At 44.9% G+C, this 20,011-nt stretch overlaps 2 protein-coding genes across 4 annotated transcripts in view; one reads left to right on the top strand and one right to left on the bottom strand.

Moving 5' to 3' along the window:
* LOC306699401 (nectin-2) overlaps positions 1-8,091 on the bottom strand; it is a 73,886-nt gene extending 65,795 nt beyond the window's left edge. For all 3 annotated transcript variants that reach the window (XM_079164007.1, XM_079164008.1, XM_079164006.1), the window contains exon 1: positions 7,697-8,091. In XM_079164007.1, coding sequence (XP_079020133.1) covers positions 7,697-7,784 — 88 coding nt within the window. In that variant the 5' untranslated portion in view covers positions 7,785-8,091. The remainder of the gene's footprint in view (positions 1-7,696) is intronic.
* A 2,775-nt stretch (positions 8,092-10,866) lies between these two features.
* Positions 10,867-19,893, top strand: g6fl (g6f-like; the record flags this gene model as incomplete). The annotated part of the gene is made up of 10 exons (XM_079165528.1): positions 10,867-10,879; positions 11,157-11,489; positions 12,046-12,312; positions 12,623-12,658; positions 12,992-13,324; positions 15,946-16,218; positions 18,740-18,865; positions 19,089-19,162; positions 19,439-19,465; positions 19,843-19,893. 10 exons carry the CDS (start codon positions 10,867-10,869, stop codon positions 19,891-19,893), a joined length of 1,533 nt encoding a protein of 510 aa, XP_079021654.1.
* Positions 19,894-20,011: the final 118 nt, after the last annotated feature.

Genomic DNA, 20,011 nt, shown 5'->3' with positions numbered 1-20,011 from the left:
CTCTATTACTGGCCTAGTAACCGCCTGCGGAGGAGAGGCGTGTGTGACAGCATGTAGCAGCGGGGGAGTGGACATCGTCAGCTTGATCCCGGCACTGCGCGACAGGTTAACTCTGCTGAAATTAAATTAAATCCTGCATCGGTTTCCATTTCCCCCGTTTTACCTCTTATGCTTAGCTCACCCACTTACTTGACTTTGTTCTGTCACTTCCCCTTTCCTGTCCTCTGTACAGTAATCAAGTGATTCAGCCATCAAATCAGCCCAGGGAATGGTGCGCATGTGTCCGCTATGTACGTGCTATGTACTGTGTGTGTGTTCTGCGTCTGTGTTTGCGGTCACGTGTAAGGTGGTGGTGATGATGATGAGTGTCGTTCCGCAGCCTGGGCGAGGGAGACGGGGTGGGGGAGGAGGGTGAGACAATCGGAGGAGGGGTGAGGTGGGGTGAAACACTGTAAAAGTGTCACAGCAACTTAACCTTCAAAAAAAATAAATGCCCAGCAGGGTTGAGTGGGAGGAGGTGTTCTTGGCCATTAGAAGAGAAAGAAAGAGAGGGGGGGAAAGTGTACGAGAGAGAGAGAGAGAGAGAGAGAGAGAGAGAGAGAGAGAGAGAGAGATTGATGTGAGGAGGAAAAAAGAAACAGAAGAGCTCGTTAGGGGAGGCAGGAAGGTACAGATGCCTGCAATACAAATGTCTGTGGGGAGGGTGGGGGCTGTTAGGGAGGTATGAGAGTAAAGCAGGATGAGAGACAGAGGGAGCAAATGAGAGTAGGAGAGGGAAAAGTAGCAGAGGCAGTTTGGATAAGCTTAAAGAGAAACTCTGGAGCTGACTTAGGTGGAGGAGACAACTGGGGAATTGGACGGTGGGACAGGGAGAGAGCTGAAGAAAGAGGAGAAGAGAGGGACAGAGATTAAGGGAAAGGGGAGAGTAAGAGGATAGAGGAAAGCAACAGACATTCCAATTACAGAAGCAGAAACGAGGGATTGATGACTAAGAACGGAGCGAAGGAGAGCAAAGAACAGGACGAGGAGGAGATACAGTAAGAGACAGCAGTTTACTGAGCAGATGGAGCAATTATGCGGACCAAATTACAGAGAGAAGGAAGTTTGGAGCATTAGGAGACGTAAACAGAGAAAGACAGAGAGGGCAGAGCAAGACTGAATCAAGATGGAGGAGAGGAAGTAAAAAGGCACAAATGTGACAGAGGGGGGGGGGGGGGGGGGGGAGAGAGTGACAGAGGGAAGCAAGTGGCCGACTAGAGAGCAGGCAATCAGTTAAACACATGAATGTGACAAATGGCTTTAACGAAGAGGAGGACCTGCTCTCCCTAAGGAGCCACATACAAACAAACCCCGACACACCCTGTTGGCAAAACAAAGGCTTGATAACTGAATAAACCTGCTGCTTCCATTTGACCTTAATGTGCCGTTTGCTTCAGGGGAGGATTTGAACGCTCCTGCCGTTTCAAGGCTCTGGGGACCAATGACGACGACTGTGTCGCTTGTCTATCGGCAAGGCGGCACATTTTTTTTTTTTAAACCAACAAGTGAAGCAACAGAAGGTTACCGATATCCGAGTCATATTAGGATCGCAACAACGCAGCTGGTCTTGTGAAACACAAGGACACTCTCCACAGGCTTTCATGAGAAATAAACCTGTAGTGCATTATGTCGGCGATGGCCAGTTCTGTTTTCTCAACTCGTATTTCTGAGATTATATCTATAAGAATATCGTATTTTTCTTGATTTAACAGTGTGTAATTTGACCCTGCACCTCGGATAAGTCTGCTGGGATCACGGGAAAAGCCGACTGAATTGAAAGCAGGCGGTGTGCATAAGGTTTTTGGGGAGCATGACTCTACATCCAGCTCCAAGAGCCGCGACAAGACCCTGTCACACCAAATTCAATTTCCTTCCTGTAGCCAGGCTGTCCACTGCCACGGATAAGTGAGAATTTGACATGACCTTGTCAAAGTCAGATGTGACAAAGATGCAGCACGTCTCTGCTCCTCTATTCTCACACACACACACACACACACACACACACACACGATGGGTAACAAAACAGCTGTAATGAAGCTGGTAACACATGTTGATAAAAAGAAAAAAAGCTACATTTGTGGAAATAAAAGATGGGTATAAAAGGTAAAGCAAAAAACTGGTTCAACATTTCACAAACTGGGGGCAGGGAGGACACAGGGAGAGATTATCAGAGGAGGAGGAGGGGAGAGAGAGAGAGAGAGAGAGAGAGAGATGTTTCATGGCGCTGTCATGCCGAAAGAGCCTAAATGTTTTCAATATCACATAAGGGCACTGCATCATCCACCATTCAATACCGGATCAATAAAGCAAACCACCCTCCACCTCGCTAACTGCATTTAGACACATTAAGGTGACTGCTAATGAGCTGCCGTGTGCGTGTGCATGTGCATATATGTAGGGACACACACTGGGGAGGACACAGTCAAGGGCCTCAGTGCTTAGTTGCACAGAGATCTGCTGAGTCCACTATGGGGAGGATTTATGAAATAAAAGAATGTGACAAAGACAGAAGAACGGGGAGGAAAGATGACAGGGAGAGGGTCCAGGTCAGGTAACTGTAATAAAAAGAGAAAGGTTAGCACAAGCGGCCCTTTCTCTGTCCACAATGGAGGGCTCTTTGGCTGTTAAATATGTGTCTCATGCTTTAAGAGAAGGAGAAGAGGGAGGTGCGACTGAATTACAAATGAGCTGATCATTCTTGGCCTCCCTGGTTCACTCCCTCACACAGTTTTTTGTGAAATCCTCCTTCATCCCCTCTGCCAAGATGCTGCGGTGTGGAATTTGAAAATGTCGACATCCTCACCCCCCCCACCTATTGCCCTTGCTCCTCCTTCGCCGCTCCTCCTCCTCCTCTGTGATTTTACTACAGCGGGGTCACACAGACGCCAATCTCCTACGTCTAGTTAATTAAGGGGATTTTTTTTTTTAAGTGTTTGGCTGCCTTTCAGTGGATCTTTAATCGGAATTACTGCTCATTCTCCACATTGGCTGAGCTGGAATGGGTTTGACCTGCATCCCCTGAAATTCCTTCTGGAGTTTGTTAAAGACGTAAGGAAATGCAGAATTGGCAGAAGGTATCTTGACTAATAGCGTGGAAATGCGTGTGTGACCGAAAAATAAAGTAAGCCACATTCCTTATGGCATTTTCATACAAGATAAGCTGCTGGCATGCTACCACTGCAAATAGTGCAGAAACTCTCCATTATCTATAAACATGTGGGTGGTTTGAGGAGGCTACATTATGGACCGATCTCTCGCAGTGAACTTGTGTCAGCGTGTGAGCTAATGCACACAGTTTGAATGCCTATAGCAATTTAACCCAACACCTCTGCCAACAAAATCCTCAACCCCAACACAGTTGTGCTTTTTGGAAACCCCTCAGCTTTCCCCATTCACATTAATGACATTTGGCATTCCTTCAAAAGACGAGGATATCTGCTCATTTTCCTTTGGATCAGATTGGAGCGACTCCAGCCGTCTGGCAACCCTGGGAGCCAAACACAAACATCCCCGTGGGGGGCTCTCAGTGTGACCTCAACACAGGCCGCCGTCTATCCAGCATCTACATGTCGGCAAATGGGGGGGGGGGGGGGGGGGCTTCTAACATGGAGATGGATGTTGCAGGGAAGCCGCTATCATTACTTACAAGTTGGTTAAATGAGCAGGGAGCGATAAAAAAAAAAAAGGATATCCTCAGATCTGATGTCTGTGGAAGATAACAGGGTTGCAGATAATGATACCACACTTCCTGAAAGAATACACTAACGTGTACACACACAGTCATCCTGCGACGTGACGGTTCCTCCCTATTATTGGAATGTCATCTGACTTACAGCACAGCCTCTAGTTACTGCCCTTTTTCATCACCAGCTGTGTGTGTACGTGTGCGTGTTGTGTGCGTGTGTATTCAATTGTGTTTTTGGTCCAATACCGCGGGCTAGAATGCAACAAGATGCAGCGGCTCGCGCTCATCGACCTCCCTCTCTTCTGATCCATCCAGCCTGTCAAATAATATTTGCCAAGTCAACAATAAACCTGATGGATCCTTTGTGTTTCTGGTCATTGGTAATGAAAAGTCTACAGAGCAAAGCAATGTCACTGAAACTAATTTATAAAAATATCTGTATATAAAACCCTGCAAAAATCAATATAGCATCAAACAAATAAAAAGGTTTTAAAGAATTAAAAGTGCCTGCTGCTAAAATGTTTTCATTATATCTATTTAAAAGCTTTCCATGTCTAATTTAATGTTGGATAAGAGGTACTCTATTTCAAAGAAGGCCATTAAATATTGCCACTAAGCTGAAATCAATTTTTCCAATTGCGCACCTGGTAAAATAACTAATAATAATAAATAATAAAAAGCTGTCCAAATCATTAGGCTCATTTGGTGAAATGCCAAATATCAGCATCAGTCTTTCTACAATTTAGTTATTTAAAATTAATGGGGCCACATTTGCCACGGACACACAGACACACACAGACACACACACACAGACATGCTTGGCATCACTCTCACATCTCCATTAAGCTGTAAATCCAAGCACAGTTATACGTCTGAATCAACGAACTCTTAAAAGGTGATTATAAGGTGGAGAAGGAGGTTATTGATGTGTCATTTAAACAGGAAGGCCCGTTAGTAAGTGTGTGTGTACTTACTAGCGAATGCCAGGGCTAGACTTTCTTACACACACCTGACCTTTTCAAAATCCTTCCGACATTTACAGGACCGATGCGAAGGGGCGAGGACAGCTCATTTACATAATGATAGGACCTAACTGAGACAGCCATTAACACAAAAACCAAACCAAGACCTAAGCCCCTCGCTCCGCTGGAACTAATGAGATACTGAGCACTTACTTTTTCCTTCTTTTATCAGGGGGAAAAAAAACAAACTCCTCTCATTATCCATCAATCAAATTCCTCTTAATAGACAACATGTAATGCCCACTCTCTCTGTAGTAATGATGAAGAATATCTGGTTTGGCAGAACTACACTGCTCACAAAGAATCCCTCCATGTGCAGGGAAATAGTTGGAGCAAAAAGTTGGAGCTATTGCTCAAGTAGAATTACCAAAAGAAACATCTCCTCAGAGTTTCTGATTGCTTGTGCGTTCGTGGGAGGGCAGGGTGTTGTGAAAATGTTGGGAAGTAATTTATTGGTATGAAAAGTTAAGCATTTCAGAAGGGTTGATACCGCTCTGGCTGACAAGAAATCCTAAAGCCATGGTGACAGGCCATGGTGAGCTCACATGTGGTTTACTTTCCTGTCTGTCTGCGTCTCGTTTCCGTCACAAACAGCATGGCCTTCAGTCAGAAGAGAGGCTGGGAGACGGGTGAGGGGGGCATTTGAATAAACCAATGACTACCATCCGTCAAACAAAAGCACTGGACAGGAGAGAATGAAAGATAGATGTAAATAAAGAGAGACGAGAACAAGGCCCCTGTATGTACTCGACGGCAGGGGGTGGGGGAGGGAGCGAGGAATGGCGGGAAAGAGGGAGTTTTCGAGTGGCGGGTGGGAAAGAGGGGAGGGGAGGGGGCCCGCCTGTCTTAATCAGACGCTGCCCGTTGAGTTCTCCAGCCAATCGTGAAACTCAGCTGCAACCCTGCGCACTGCAGCAGGCTGCCGAAAGAAGCCACCTGTTCCCTCGAAAAACCGAGGAGAGCCATCCAGAGTAGCTTTGCATCTGAATTAGCTTTGCTGGAGGACCTCAGGTACACGAGGACAAACGCCGTTTTGTGCAGAGCCGAGAGGGAAGCGGCCTCCTCCCCCGGCCCTGACCCTGCATGCCCACCAGTTTCTCAGGCAGCCAGCCAGCCAGCCACCCCCTGCACACACGCAGCTTACGCAGCCATAAAGACAATGCTCCCATAGCCCCATGCCCCCACCCCACCCCTCTTCAAATAAAAACATCTCCATGGTAATGGGCCAAGCGTTTCTGACCCACATCCGTGGTCCCTCACAACCTTGACGTGGGGGGTGTGGGGTGGGGGTAGTATTATGGTGTAATTTCAGAGCTTAAACTGGACCCCCACCAGCCAGCTTTTATTAACTTCTGTACATATATGTGTAACTACAGAGGCCTACCTTAATTAAAAACCTATCAAAACTAAATAAGGATTTTTACATTACAGCTAGGCCATATTAAAGTAGAAACTTTGCAGGGAATTAAATTAACTTCTCTCAGACGCAGCATTGAAGGTAAGTGGTTGCCGTCGCTGCTCGAGAGGAAGTGGGAAACACAAAATGCAAAGTAGACAAGGGAAAAGTTCCAGCTTCACAGTTGCAGCTCAAGTTGCATATCCTGCCTATTACCCAAAAGAGGGTCAGAGGTTCACACAGAAAAGATGACTTAAATGAAAGAAAACTCAAAGCGTGTACCGGTTAAGCCTTGCGTTTTTCCTCGCTCATAAATATGTAAAACCTTGTTTTGTTTTCCCCCACTTTGCTCCCTCCCCTCGGAGCACTTCATGTTCAGTAAAATGAAATTGGACAAAAAAGGTCCACTGCATGAATAAGTCAAGAGTGACTTTGCTTATGAGTCGTGATTAAAACAAACCCACAATCAACTACATTACTGTACACTATACCGCAAATGTATACTGTGCCAGAGCGTTAGATCTAGCCCACATTCTTGCACCAATTACTGCACAAAACAAATAGCTGGCCCAGCAAGGAAGCAGAGAAAATGTTTAACTGGTTTCATACCAGCATTCATTCATATGTTAATGAACTGCATGCCAGAGATATTTTCTCTTGTTTGAGGGCCTACTCACTGTGGCAACGGTACCTGTAGGCTACACCTACTGTAGGCTCAAGTGGACTGGAAAAGACCTGAATAATTTACCTGTTTAAAACAGGTTGCCAGGGAAGCAAGGTGGCCTGTAACCTTTCTTAAAAGTAAATACCAGCTAATTTACATTAAAGGGCATACATTGGGAGTGGTTCACTGTATGAAAACTGTGCAGATGTTACAATTACAAACTAGGCAGGGTAGGATAAACATGTGATCAGTGCAAATGATTGACTGTCAAGTTGTTGCTCTTTGTGTACATTAAGAGCTGCTTCCAGCCTCGTTTTTCTCAGCTGAGGTGTGAATAATAGAAGATGATGTGCGGACAGAGGGGAGAAAAAGGCGCGGGGGGGGGGGGGGGGGGTGTAGAGGAGAGACTACCAAGGACAGACTGGAGCGGTGAGGGCAGAGCTCTACTGTGTGTGGCAGCCAGCGGGCACCTGGAGGAAAACACCTTGCTGCTCCACAGAGCCACACCTTAGGAAAACTCAACATGGCGTGTGAGTCACCGACCGAAACTCGGGTCAAAGATCGATAGATAGATGGTTCACGACTGAAGAATGAGGAAAAAGAAAGCGGTAGTTGTTCTCAACTCTCATTTCAGCTGACTGTAGTCAACCAAATTTAGACATTTGTCGGTGTTGAAAACCTCGCCAGTACAGCGGAGTGACGAAATCACCTGGTGAATGTTCTGCTCCTGTCACCGCCCTGACAGGTGGTGGTAGTCAGGTTTAATGTATCTCCTCTTGAATTATTAAAGCTCTGAGAAGGCATGAAAGGCGAGTATGCTGCTCACAACCAGCTGGACACTAGATGAAGTTTTTTTTTTTTTTTTTTTTAAATAAGTGATCATTTCTTACCGTGTTGAATAAGTATCGACGCGACCAAGCAGAGTAGTCCCATCATTTTGGAGCAGTCGTGCCAATTTCGGGCGTCACGTCTCGCCATGGTCGATTACGGTACCCTTACTGAAACCAGGCACGCAGTCTCTCTGGAATTATTCAAAAAAATTGAATTGTGCAAAAGGCTAAATAAACTTGTTTGTCTTCAGGACAGAGCAGGAGTCCGACAGAGTCTCTTGTTTCAAATGCCCCTCGCTGCGCCTTTAAGACGGAGTCTGCTCAAAATGAATGGAAATCCTTGTGAATTCGTCCCGGCAGCGCACAGGTGAATATTTCCCCTCAGCTGGTGCTCTGGACGTAATGAAGTGCTGCCGCGCTCTTGTTACTCCAATAACTGTAGTTCCTCCGAAGCGCGCGGCTGTCCGACTGTGTGTGACTGACTGGGTGATGTCATCAGGCTGAGAGGCGTCACAGCTCTCTGCTGCCCGAAAACCAATTAGGACCAGCGACGGCAGGAGGCGGTGGGTGGATGGGGGGGGGGGGACTCTGGTAACAACTTGTTGAAATCGCCAAAAGCAGTTTTCGAAACTTGTAACTTAGATAGGATCTAACGTCCGCAGCGGATTTGGCTTTGTCATGCATGGAAATGATCCAAAAAACGTGATTTATATCCAGGAATATCCCTATATGGCGATATTTTGTCAAGCTCCCAACGTCTGAGTTGTATCACCTCCGTTCACTCGCACTCTCAATGTGGCTTCAAAGTAATCTTGTTTGATTGCTTTAAATGCATACAATTAAATAATCAGCTGTTAATGCAAATATCACCAACAGGAGGGCGTCTCTCGGTATCTATGTAAAGTTACTCCACTATTTCTCCGAGTCAGACGGTTTCGATGAGGTGGTGAGGTAGACCTGTGTGAAAACGGATGATTCTTGCGCCCTCTGCTGTATGATTCTGCACACACACACACAATTGAGATGAGCTCACTCCAGCACAGCAGATGCCAAAATCAATAAACATTCGTTAATGAACGCCAAAATTCAAATCCAGTGGCAGTCAGCAAAATCAAATCAAGAGGAAACAGCTTCTCGTGTATCTATTTACAGACTCTCTTGTTGATGAGATTTTTTTTTTCTCCCTTCAACAGAATAACTTCCAATTCATTTTTTTGCCCTGTTTTCCTCTGAGGCAGGGTGCATACTAGCATAGCGAAGGCATTATCTGGTTTAGGTCTAATCCCTATACCCAAGTGTTTTACAGCCAATGTAATTACATCTCCATAAGTCCCACAGTTTAAATCGTGCTGCTCGGTTCCTTCTGTTCTGTTTCATTTCCAGATTCCCCTCCAGTGTCACCCTCTTATTTTTCAGTCTGTATTTCTGAAGATGGTGATAATAATCTGAGGTCAAACAATGTTCTGCACACCAGGAAAAAACAAAACAAACAATTCCTCTTTTGGAGACTTATGTCTTCAAAGAGAGAGGAGGGGTTTCTTTTTTTTCCCACTCCTTGCCCACTGTAAATCCAGAGACTGTGAAAGCATCTGCCATGCAACGAGAGCAGCTGTGGGTTTTAAATGCCAACGGTACTTTGCATAGACATATTTTAATTTTGCAGCCGTCTCTTGGCCCTGTTGCTGAAAGTTTGAGCACCAGCACAGCCAGAGAAAGTGTGCTGACACCACCTGGACGACTGTTGCTATACCACTAAATCGTATACGCATCCATGGGAGAATATGGGGCTGTATAGAAAACGGACACCAAATGGAGGATTTCATTCCTTTTCCATCCCATACTCATCCATTTTTCATACCCGTACCAAATCTCCCTTCACACCTTCCACTTTACAGCTACCACGCACTTTACTTATTCAGTGCATCACCTATTTTTTTCCCTCGCCATCTTACACCTTCCCTTCGTTTACACTTCACTTTCCTCTCCCTCCTCGTCATTCCTCCCCCCTTCCCCTCTCTCCCTCTTCCCGTGTCATTCGATTTCCTTTGTCCACTCGTCCTTCACTCCTTGCTGCTATTCATCCTGCCCTCCATCCTCGTGCTCTCCGGGGGTCTGTGGCAGTGATAATGAAGCGCATAGTTAACAGATATTAGCTCATTGGCAGTGGATTCATTAGACAGAGCCAAGGCTTATGGTGATTATTTACCCACAGAGGAGGGGCCACAGGATCAGTGTGCTCTGTGTCAGCAGCCACAGGCTTCTTTGAAGTCACACAGCCTCTGTTCCCTTGCAACGCACTTCTCTTCTCCCTGGGTTTTCTCATTCTGTCTGAGCACCTCTCCCTCCACATGTCTCCTTACTCGCTGCACTCCCATTTTTTTTCCCGCTTTCCCTGTCATTAGACATCCACAATACATATCTGCTCCCTCTCCCTTTCCCTCTCTTTAACTATCTCTCTTCACCGCCCCCATTCACCCAATGGTAATTATGGAAAAATCTGTAATAGTGCTCAGAGGAGCTGATAATACCGTTAGCTTAATTAAAGACATTTATGGGATGTAAAGACATGTAGCCTAGAGGTTGCTGTGCACCCACACTAACCCAAACTCTTAATTTCTCGCTTTCATCTCCCTCAATCCCTCGCTTTCTGCTTTTCTTATCGTTTTCTCTGTTTCACACACATTCCTTTTGTCAAACTGGATGTTAAGGTCAGAAGTTATGCAACTAATTCCCCAGACGTTCAGCTCTGAAGTGTTGTAAAACGTTGTAGGCCTACATTGTGGTGTACGGCTTGTGTGGGTTCGCGGTAATACCAGTACATGTGGTTTATCAGCCTCAAGCACACACACGTATATGATGGCAATAGTGACAGTCCTTTCCTGTTGATTATCTCAGTGTCGGCCACATCCTGTTGGGCTGAGAGATGCGCAGCGTACGTGTTAACATGTCAGTCAGGGACACCAGTAATATTGCAGGAAAGTGAACAATTCTTGGAGCATACTTTGAAAGGTCACAGTGTTGGAGAGAGAGCTGCTGCAGTGAGAGCGTGATGATGGAGTCTGCTTTTCTCACCATTATTCTTGTTTCTACTTTTGAGGTATATTCCTCTCACTCTGGCATCACAGGTATGAAATAAGGATACTTCCTCTAATTTCTTTAGAAATTATTCCTAAACTGATCTGGGAAGTGAGTCTACATTTCCCAGCTAATGTTAGTTTTAGAGTACAAACATGAATGGTAATGGTAAATAAATAAATATATATATATATTAAAAGAGTTAATCAGTCATTGTAAATGTTCCTCCTGCCCATACTGGCTGCAAAGAGATCCCTTTCCTGAAATGATTTCGCTGAAGGAATGATTAAAGGGGTCAATAACTCTTTACAGAAGGCCCCCAAATTCTGCACTTTCACCAACATTAGCACGGTTAGTGAAAGTGCAGAATTTGAGGGCCTTCCTTAAAACTCATCTGAAAAATTCCCCTGTTATAATGCTTGACTTTTTGTCGCCTCTCCCTCAGACTGGGAAGATGCTATGGTGGCTAGAGAGGGCGTGCCTACCACCTTGGGCTGCACTGATACAACAATGAGGGGTGCCGTGGCCATTAACTGGATGGTGAAGTCAGTTGGTGTGGATGAGTGGAAACTGGTTCTCTCAGCCAACAAAAATAAAGAGTTCTCTGGTGGTGCCTCAAAGGCATCCATGCGATTGACTGACCCTGACTTTCAAGACACCGGGGTTTTCTCCTTGTTCCTTGTTCCCAGAATGGAGGACAGCGGCCTCTACTCATGCTCGATAAAGCAACACGAGAGGAAATTGAAGAAGAAGATTATCCTCTTAGCCATCCTTACAGGTAGGAAAATCACCAGGTTACATGTGAGATTTTGAACACCATGTGCTCCCCATACAAATGTATGTTTTCAATATCAATATCTCTCTAATATCTATTTAAATATGTATCCATATTAGTTTGATGTTTCATTTTTTACTGATGTAAATGTCAATGCCTCTTGATATATACGCTTTTAAGAAATGTTAGCTAACTCATTATTTGCTTGATTGCCAAGTTAATTAGAACCTATAAGAAATTACCTTTGCCATACTCAATTTACATTTTCCACACACAACAAGTGCAGTAGTAGTAGTACACGTTTGAGGTTACTGTACTTGAGTATTTCTATTTCATGCTATTTACTTGCTATACTTCTACTCCACTACATTTCAGAGGATAATATTGCACTTTTTACACCACTACGGCTAAGTTACCAATTACTCTGCAGATTGATACTTTACAACCAAATTACATGAACAGATACAACAATAAAATGCTGTTTAGGTGTCATTTCATGACTGATAACAATCCACTCATAATTCCACTCCTGATTTCATGTGTCCTCCCTGATCTTCAGTCACTGTTGCCCCCGCTGCACCCATCCCTCTGCTCAGCACCCTGCGGCTGGCTGCCGTTGTTAATCCTGGCTATGCCATCACCAGGATCACCTGGGCAGCACCTGGCGGCATTTCCATGAAGAGCGAGAAAAAAGCAAATACAGGCACAGTGGCCAAACTGCCACAGGTCCAGAACAGTGACAGCGGGGCCTACATCTGTATGGTGCGCTTGTGGGGTAACAGCGGCAACACTCTTTTCGCCTTCAAAGTGGACGTGATTGTTGATGGTGAGACTGGATTTGAGAGTGAGAAACGCAAAAAGCATTGAGGAATTGAATACATTTATTCTTGCTTTTGTTGATGTATGAGTGGGCATCAGTGCTAGAAACTGAAGCAGCAGCATTATTTATTTAAGCATCTGGTAGCTATACAGTTCTTCAAAGTATTTACTTTAGACCAGTTTCAAGATTCAAAAGTCTACTGTAGATCTGGACTAAAATTCAGCCAGTCCTCCTGTGAATATTATAGTTGCTACATTTATGTATTATTCATTATTTGCTTTTTGCCCCTCCCGTCTTGCTTCTCTTCTCTCCACAGCTGACAATATGGCCTCATTCACCAATATAACACATGGTGAGTGACTTTGTAACACAAGCAGTCTGAAAGTCCTGTGTCAGCAGCTTGATAATCAGGCAGAGCAGAATGCAAGAGCAACTGAAGAAGTAACTCTCAGCATATAATCCCTATTGTTGTAGGATTTTTCCCCTTATCTCAATTTCCCTACTCTCTTACTATTCTGTTTACTCTCTCTGTCTTTATCCGTCCTTTTTTATCCTGAATTCCCTTTCTATATTACTGCATGCACTCTGTTGTCTTCATATCCATCTGTACTCCGTCTTCCTCACCGTCTCATCTATTTCATCACTATGGTTTCTCTTGTTTTTCCTCTTCCCTCCTTGCCTGCAGACAGCGATATCTCCACCGCCACTCAGGCTCGGACACCGTTTCCTCTGACCTGTCCTGGTGTCCAGGGGGACTACGTCCGGCTGTACTGGCGACCTCCTGACAGGAAGCACAAGGATATAATGCTGGTGTACAAGAATGACCGCTGGGGGGGTTCCACCTTTTTCACTAATCACAGCAAGAGGCTCCAGCTCGCGGGCCCACCCTTCAACGCAGAGGCCGGGAGCTTCTCCTTTCTACTCACCCCTGAGTTTGAAGATGGCGGCCTCTACATCTGTGAAGTGTTGCTCAATGACATCGCCTTCAGCCGCAGGACCATGCTCAGCGTGCTGAAAGGTACAGATCGGGGGTCAGGAGGGGGAGAAAGACGAGGAGGAGGTGGATTAGGAGGGATAGAACAAGGGGCGGGGATCGATTGATGAGACAAGCGGTGTCACTTTTATAATAAGCTTGTCTATTTGTCCTGTATAAAATGCCATTTGTGGAGGCTGTTATGCAAATTAGCTGCAACGAAATAGACAAGCAAACTGATGGATGACAAATTACCATCAGGATTCCCCAAGTCTTTTAAGTCAGCAGGGGTATTGAACATTATTCTTACAAAAGATATTCCCTCATTTGGTGTTTGTATTATGAAATATTCCAGGTGTTCAATTGGTTTGAGATCTGGTCAATGCAACAGCCAATAACACATTACTCACACATTTATCATACTCATCAAATCATTCAGTGACTCCTCTGACTGTCTCTGCATAAATTATATGTTTCTCCAACCATTTATATCTCCCCCCCAATAATCTTGTTATTTATCTGTAGTTTATGGAGTAACAGCATGCAGGTGACACACAAGCAAGACTCCATGCAGCTAGAAAAAAACACCTAATAGATGTAACTGGGCTGGTATAATGAGATATAATAATGGGAAAGTAGGAACAGGTGAACAGGAGCTGGTGAGTGCAGGGCAAATGAGGGACAGGTGAAACCAATTAGGGCGGGGCAGATAATCAAAACGGGCAGTAAGTGAAGTGATCTAAAACAAGAATAGGAAGCCCTGAACAGGAATCACTAAACATGAATGAATGAACCTAAACTGAACTGCCACATACATACAGGTACATACATAAAATGTAACCTTTGCATTTCACCCATCCTAAGCATTGGGAGCAGTGGGCTGTTGTGAAGCGCATGAAGACATGGGGGGAGCAGGGCATCAAACCGCTAATGAACAAAACGTTCTTACACCTTGAAAAGTGTTTACAGTTGTTCAAATTGGCCAGTTGTCATAGAGGCGGGGGGACGTGATGTTGTTTGACGATGGCGTTGTTGATTATTTTCAGGCAGTCTCTTCTGGAAGACATTCATAGTGTTGAACTCTGTTGTTCACAAGAAAAGTTACAGAAATAAAGATATAGTTTTGCCAGAAATGAAGAGAAAAAATAGAGAGCTGAGCAAAGTTCAAGCCCTGGCACCTCTCTCACCTCAAACACAGCAAGCTAATCACAAAATTGTCAGTTTCTGAAAAGTTACAGAAATGCTGGCGCACTGCCCCTCCGCTGGTTGCCTGGCAACCTCGCTGTGACGACGGAGACTCACAGCACATAACTCCCCTCAGCCACAACTTGTCTTTTTACATTTCTGTTTGTACGGATTAAACAAATGAGACATAATTGATTAGTGAGCTTTAGACATTTGGACCGTGCCAGGCTAGCTGTTTCCCCCTCCCTCCAGTCTTCATGCAAAGCTAAGACAATCGCCTTCTGGTTCAAGCTCCATACTCAGTGCACATACATGAGAGTTAATGTCAAATAACTCCTTAAATCTGAACAGCTTACAAGACAGTGGCAAAATAATTGGCAGAGGGTAATATAGATACTGTAGCTAAAGGACCCATGTTTGTTGAAGCCGAAGCCCTGCTGATGTGTCCTTAAGCAAGATAGTGATTTCTCACCAGCAGCCATGTGTATTGTGCTGTGGAAGAAGTGCAAAGAAAATGTCCCGCAGTCATGGATATAATGTCACATCATTAAATGAACACATTTATATTATTGTTCATGTAAAGTTATACTTGCCCGATTCATTAATTTAAAGATAAAAAATGTAGCAGAACACCTGTTGATTTTCACGAGCGCGACTTAGAGAGGTTTCACCCTTTTCAAAAATATGCAGAAAACATTTGCACCCACACATGCAACTCCCAACACACACACACACACACACACACACATGCACTTCCAAAGCCCTGTCATGGCAGCCTTGGAAGACTTTACTAATCATAGTCTCACTGGCATCCATCACAGCCGCCCAGACGTGACCAGCCGATCCGTCACTGTCACCCTGCTTCACACATCTGCATCCCTCAAACACACACACACACACACATACACATCCACCACCGCACCAATCATGTGACGCATATATTTTTACCCCACCTCATTACGAGTATCATTATGCATGATTATACCTGCAGCCCTCCCACCAAGGCTGTATGTGGCCCACACTGATCACACTAATCAAGGCTGAAATGTGTGTGTGTTTTTATGCGTGTGTGGGTGTGTGGGGAGGGGGGTCTGTGAAGCTTGATTACACCCAGATGGATCCTCATTTCTGTTTGACGAGACACTAAGCATCAGTCAGAGTCAACCAATGCATTAGCAGCAAATCACTTTAATGAATATATATTATTTTGACCCCTCTCTGAATTGTTCTTGTTTTTCATATCACTTTCCCTTTCCCCCATTACTCTCTTTCTGTCCTTGGCCTTTTCTATATTCACACACTACCCTTTAATAACTCATTTTCTCATCCTGCCTCGCTCCCTTCTCTTCTCTCCTGCCTGTCTTCTTGACTTACTCATCCTTTCTTCGATTTCTTTTTTTCCTTCATGCCTCTGTAACATTCCCTCTCCCTTATCCTCCTGCACTCCTCTCCCCTCCCCCCCTCGCCTCTCTGCATCACAGCAACAGTTAAAACCCGCCATTCCTCTTCAAAGATGGAATTGGGGTGCAGGTACTCAGAGCGGTCCCAGGTCGAAAGTGCCAGTTGGAAATACCAGAATAAGAGTCGTCTGCTGGACTCGTGGAGCAGCGAGCCTGGCAGAGTCACCACCAATCTGCCCTTACCCATCACCTCTGACACAGCCGGGAACTACACCTGCACCCTACAGCTGAAAAATGGGCAGACTGTCTGGGCAACGCAAGCTGTCACACTGCCCCATGAACTTGGGAGGGATGGTAGGGTATAACAAAGACTGGTCTGTTTTCTGATTTTCTTTTGTCAACACTATATTATTTTACTAGCACAGGAGTCCTGGCAGACTTCCTGTCAACTCATTGGAGATAATGAACCATGAATGTGGAAGATTCTCGGATATGTGCTCCGTGAAGCGTTCTACGGCGCATTCAAGCCAACCTCAGGTCAATCCATCTGCTAGAGAGCCCACGGTTTATGGAGGAAAAAGCTCCTGACGGATACCATATGTTACGCTTTCTTAATGTGGTTAAAAGGGTCACAGGTCAAGACTACTGTGACATTGTGATTTGCAGATAATATCCAGCAGGAATAACTCAGTCCATTTACGTGCCCATTTTTCATAAAAATCCACCACCGTTTTAACACCGTGCTCAGTCAACATAAAACTTAGAGGCTATAATTTTTCTCATCACACTCACCCAGTTGATATGCGAATATATGAAGACAGGACCTTAGGACATCTCTCCCCACAAAAACTAAATTATTCAGGCTTATTGTATTGGTGGCTGTGGGGGAGCACAGGAGGATGTGACATTTGAATGGATCCCTTAGCAGAGATGAATTCACTCCCCGTTACCCCAATACATCACCTTGGGTTGAGGGACCCAGAACTCATCATGATGCACGCTGATGGTACGGCTATAAGAGTAATGGAAATGGAGGAAAGAGAGAGAAGGCGATAAAGACGGCGAGGGAAAAGAGGCAGCATGAATTCACCTGATTGGAAAGGCAGGATCAGAAAACTATATATAATGTGGCATTTGTCCAGTGTAACGAGGAATTCAGCCTCAGAAATATGTTTCTCAGTTGAAAAGTGACAGGCTGCAATAGTTCAAGATAGCTCAAGGGTTCTTGGTTAATAATGAATAGTATGACAATAAGCAGTGACAGTTAAAAGTTTATAAATAGTTTATAAAAAGATTTTGCGCATTGTTGGCTCAAACAACGAACTGAAACAACGTTACGGTTCACTGGAAGATATAATTTGGGGATAGCGTATGTGCTGTAAGCCACATCTGAAAATATAGTGACGCTTGTAGAAAATATAAATTCTGTATAATAAAATTCATTTCCCTGGTGGCACAGTTCATGGAATGCAAAGTTGAAGCAATCATTGTGTTCTAAAGCACATAAAATACTTCAAATGCCAGGGATGTTCTGCAATAATTTGCTATCCGGAGTTGGCCCATCATATGCAAAGCTTTCAAGCAGTTCTTTGGTCTGCCTTCTATCAGCCCCCCCCCCCCCCCCCCCCCCCCCCCCCCCCCAACTCATTTGAGATGAAATAGACGAGGAAGTGCCAATTGAGGAAAGGAAGAGGTGAGATAGAGGAAGTTGAGAAAAAAGGTGTAGAAAGGAACATGAAGAGAGAAAATAGCGATGTGCCAGTGAAAAACTGGGAGAGTTAATGCCTCACTTCACTGCACTCAATTACCATAATTCATACGTTAAAGCTGGCATGGAGAACAGAGCAGGTCAGTCTTCGGGTCAGCACTCACCAGAGTACTCCATTAGCAACCTCTACACACACTCACCAATCAATTACACCTCACACAGCACATAAAGATTGATCATGTTGATGTCGGCTAAAAGCTGTGACACCAGGCCCAAGGTGAAGCCCGCGGGCCAATCCTTTAACAAACAAAATTTGATGAGATGTCTGAGAGGACTTTACTTCTGCCAGGTTTCTGCCCATCGTATAAGATGATGATTCAATAGAAAGTGTTGGTTGTTCTGCAGTAACTGCTCCTCTGTCTATTAGGCTTCTCTTCAAGAAGAAGTCTCACAGATCGGGGAGCAGACCAACACATACACTAAATTACAGCAGTCTGTGGGTACGAGTTCCTCCCTCTTGCTTCTCATGTCACCCTGTGGCCGTGTTTTGCAACATGGATGTCATCTTCATTATGCATTATCAAGAGAGTGTTCATGGAAAAACCTCTCCTGGCTTTACTTATACTACATAAATGACGACATACATTTTTAGATAGCGAGATAAGGAATAGATTTGCAAAAAATTGTCAAATCAGACTACTCTGTATGGAAGTGGCAGCATCTGGTCTCTTTGCTAATGGTGCCTTTCTTCTTGTCGGCCACGTTTCAAATTGACAATGTTTACTGTCCAGACTGAGGGTCTGTCAGATCGATGAGTACTCCGCTGTCGTACAGGCTATTCTGTCTAGCAGAGGCTGGATTTTATCGCCTTTTCCCACTGTACCCATTGTCTGTGACTGACAGCAGCATGATGCAAATGCATGAAACATGTTTGGGAAATCTCAACTGCAACATGTCTTTAAATTCATTGCTTGAAGAGTTTACTTAAAGGAAAAGGTTGCCCTCTCTTGACTAGAAGAAAAGAGCAAACTGGAGAATAAACAGCAATAACTTCTTTCCATGTCATTCAACCACACACGCTCTTAGCTCTACGAGTTTCATAATACTGTTCCTGGAAGCATTCATGGCTTTTTTTTTTCTGTCTCTCACTTTTTTCCTCTCTTTCAGTCGAGGGTGGCAGTGTGGCCAACCCCCCCCTGCTCCCATCTCTCTCCGCTTTATTACTCCTGGTGCCCCTGGTTGCTGCAGCTGTCTGTGTGTTGCTATGGAGACAGAAACACATTTGTGATCGCGGTGAGTCTTCCGGCGCTTTCTTTTTTTTGACAGCTTTCCGTGTTCCGTCCATCTTTGGCCCCTGTCGGCTGCCACCGTGTGATGTGGGCCGTAACATCCTCTGGGGTTGTTGTAATGAATCTGCCCCTACGTCCCTCCCTCCCCTCCCTGTGCATTTGACTGTGTGTGTGTGTGTGTGTGTGTGTGTGAGAGACTATATTGGTAACAATCTCTCTGTACTCAGGTATTGAACAGTCTCTGTCTGTCCACTCGGGTGATGCAGAGAACATCTATGAGAATCCTGAGGATATCAGACAGGTGATGACACTTTCACTAACGAAATGATGATTTTCCCTCCTCATCTTCCCCTCTCCCACTCCTCCCCTCTGGTATTAATCACTCTTTCTCTTCTCTTTTTTTTGTTTCTCTCACCCTCCCCTCCCCTTTCCTGTCTTGTCTCTATTGTGCCCTTTTTTATTTTTTTTGCTTTCCTTCTCTGTCTCTGTTTTTTTTCTCAGATTTTCATTATCCCTCCCTCTCTGTCACTTGTTGTTCATTAAACCTGTTTTCTTCCTTCTCCTCCCTTCCCAACAGGCTCCTCCCCAGGGCTCAGTCTACATGGTGAGTTATTGTGTCGTCCCTTGCGCGCACACACGAAGGCGTAGTGCATATGTGTGTCTGTGAGGAGATGTGGCTCACACATCCACCAATGCACACAGACTCTCACTCTCTCTATTGCTTCTTCCCTAAGCTGTCAGCAGATATGTCTTCCCTCACATTTGAAGTCCTCTCCTCCAATCTGTCAGCCCTCTCTCAGATAAACCAATTGTCTATCAACTGTCACACTTACATTAGTGGTATTAACAAATCAATCTCATTACACAGGGCACAGAGGGACATAAATCTGGCCCCAGAACTATGAGTCTCTACCTTCTCTTTATCCTCCTCTTCACTCATTTTTTGCCTGCCTCCCTTCCCCCTTTTCTTCTTTATGCCAGGATTTGAAGCCAAGAGGAGAGGAAGATGTCTATAAGGAACTGGAGCGGTAAGCAAAAAGCCTTGCATCACCTGTGTGTGCTTTTGTATGCTGAACTGTATGTGAATGTGTTCGTGTGTGTGTGTGTGTGTGTGTGTGTGTGTGTGTGTGTGTGTGTGTGTGTGTGTGTG

Source organism: Pholis gunnellus (assembly GCF_910591455.1).
Source record: "Pholis gunnellus genome assembly, chromosome: 8".
NCBI lineage: Eukaryota > Metazoa > Chordata > Actinopteri > Perciformes > Pholidae > Pholis > Pholis gunnellus.
Note: the sequence above shows the minus strand (reverse complement) of the source record. Positions and strands in the feature narration are given on the sequence as shown.